The sequence below is a fragment of the Sitodiplosis mosellana genome, unplaced genomic scaffold (genome assembly GCF_009176505.1).
Source record: "Sitodiplosis mosellana isolate CC-2019 unplaced genomic scaffold, AAFC_SMos_1.0 Smas_scaffold_4613, whole genome shotgun sequence".
Classification (NCBI taxonomy): domain Eukaryota; kingdom Metazoa; phylum Arthropoda; class Insecta; order Diptera; family Cecidomyiidae; genus Sitodiplosis; species Sitodiplosis mosellana.
The window spans coordinates 1-1,961 of NW_022599855.1; the positions used below are offsets into that span (position 1 = coordinate 1).

General features: G+C 38.8%; 1 protein-coding gene across 1 annotated transcript; it reads left to right on the forward strand.

Moving 5' to 3' along the window:
• Positions 1-8: 8 nt before the first annotated feature.
• Positions 9-1,955, forward strand: LOC129572281 (uncharacterized; the record flags this gene model as incomplete). The annotated part of the gene is made up of 3 exons (XM_055452225.1): positions 9-1,164; positions 1,300-1,558; positions 1,903-1,955. Coding segments are annotated over exons 1-3 (315 nt in total), but the record flags the coding sequence as incomplete, so codon positions are not given.
• Positions 1,956-1,961: the final 6 nt, after the last annotated feature.

Consider the following 1,961-nt stretch of genomic DNA (forward strand, 5'->3'; position numbering starts at 1 on the left):
GACGACGATGGCAACAATGCAATGATACCAATATTCCAAGTGCCAACAAGCCACCATACAAGCAATGCAAGCAACCGTTCATCGTCGAGCAGTCAGCGAACAAAAAGTCAACGCAACAACAGATCAAACGATTCAGCAGCAGCAGCAGCAGCAGCAAACTTTGACTACGCCAATGACTCTAACGATGGTCAAAATGGAGCTAATGGTGGTAGTGCTAGTCAATCAGCAAGTCAATCAAGCGGTAGCATGCAAACAGCACCCATGCCACGGAACCGAGGCCAACGAACGGTGACGCCACGTCAGCTAACACCCGAACGTGCTCGAAATATGGATCCACAAGAACTGTCGCAAAACTTCCAAACGTTCAATCGGGGCTCTGGTGGCTAACCAATTCCACTTTGATTACACTCATTCCCACCTGATTACGCTAAGTACAAAGTGACTGATATATGTATATGTAATGTTGATTTGTTATCACTGATTTCATAAGTCGTTAAAATCTAAATCATCTTGTTAGGAAAATTCATAAATTCTATTCTTTCTAAACTTTTCATTTTCTTGATTTACTAAGAAATCCCGTTTCAATTTGATCCTTTGGATATTTCAAAGAATTTCTTCTTGATCTGTCAAAAAGTCTTTAGAACCCCAACAAAATAAAAATCTCTGCATAAATTCCAAGAAGAACCTTTTTTGGTTGGTGTTTCACTCATTCCGGTAAAAGTCGGTTCCATGAACAACAGCAACACAAATACAATGTTTACCGAAACCAACACTGACAGCGGTATTCCAGCGCTTGCTTGAATGTGATACATTTTTTTACATCCAATTTCTTCGAAAATCAAATAAATCCTAAAACAAAATGTATTGTCAAATGAATGGATGATATAAAAGCGAGAAAGAAATAATTTAAAAATATTAAATTTGTGCTGCGAAAACGTAAAAAACATTTCAAATATCGACGATTTGAAAACGCCGTTTGAGCACAACCATTGAACGCATCCATCGGTCTGTCATTGAAATTTCATTGGAACTGTCACTTTCGTCTAGCATTTTTATGCCAGATTACCGCCAACCGTTCACGAAATAACAACTGAAATCGAATGCAATCGGTGTGAATAAAATCGCTGTGCACTGACAGAAACATTGGTCAATTTGGTCAAAATGGTAAGGGTTCGTGATTTTCTGTCGATATATTCTGAATATTTCGATATTTATTGTAAATGCGTATATTGAAGGAATTTGAAAGAATTCCGTCACTTTTTTGTGTGTAAAAACTCACTTTACATTTCCACTCTGTAGGTAACTCCCGGCGTAGATGCTTGTGCATATTGCAAAACTACCCAAAATTTGGACATTTTGAACAACAATGAGTTGCTAGAGATGATGAGACAGCACAAGCCGGACTACGGTCGAACCACAAGATTCTGTGGTAATTGCAAAAGCCGTGCACTTGCCAAACTGAATCGACGAAAACTAAATGCGGCCATCGCTGCAAAGAAAGCAACACGAAGCGCTGGAGAACAGACGACATCATCATATTCAAATGCATCGCGTCCATGTGAGTCCTAACAAATATTTTCAAACAGTTCTCGTGGGCTGTTTTGTACATGACTTCAGTGGAAATGATGGATGTGTCAAATTTTTAATTTGAATATGTTCAAACTGTCGCTAAAATAACAAAGTTGGCAATTTGAACATCGTTTGTCATAACCTCATTTTATTGAGAGACGAGTGTAGTTTCGGATGGAAATACTTGGTTTCTGGTTCATTTTTGAGTTTCACTTATTTGGTGGTGGTGGTGGTGGTGGTGGTGTATAAACACAAACTGTACGATGTATTTGAACGAATTGTTACATTTTTGCCATATTTCAATGGAACATTTTTTCGGCATTCTCTTCACAGTCTTGAGTAATTCATCGAGCAGTGGATCGACAAGCAAACGACGTCGTGAAGAAGCTGGC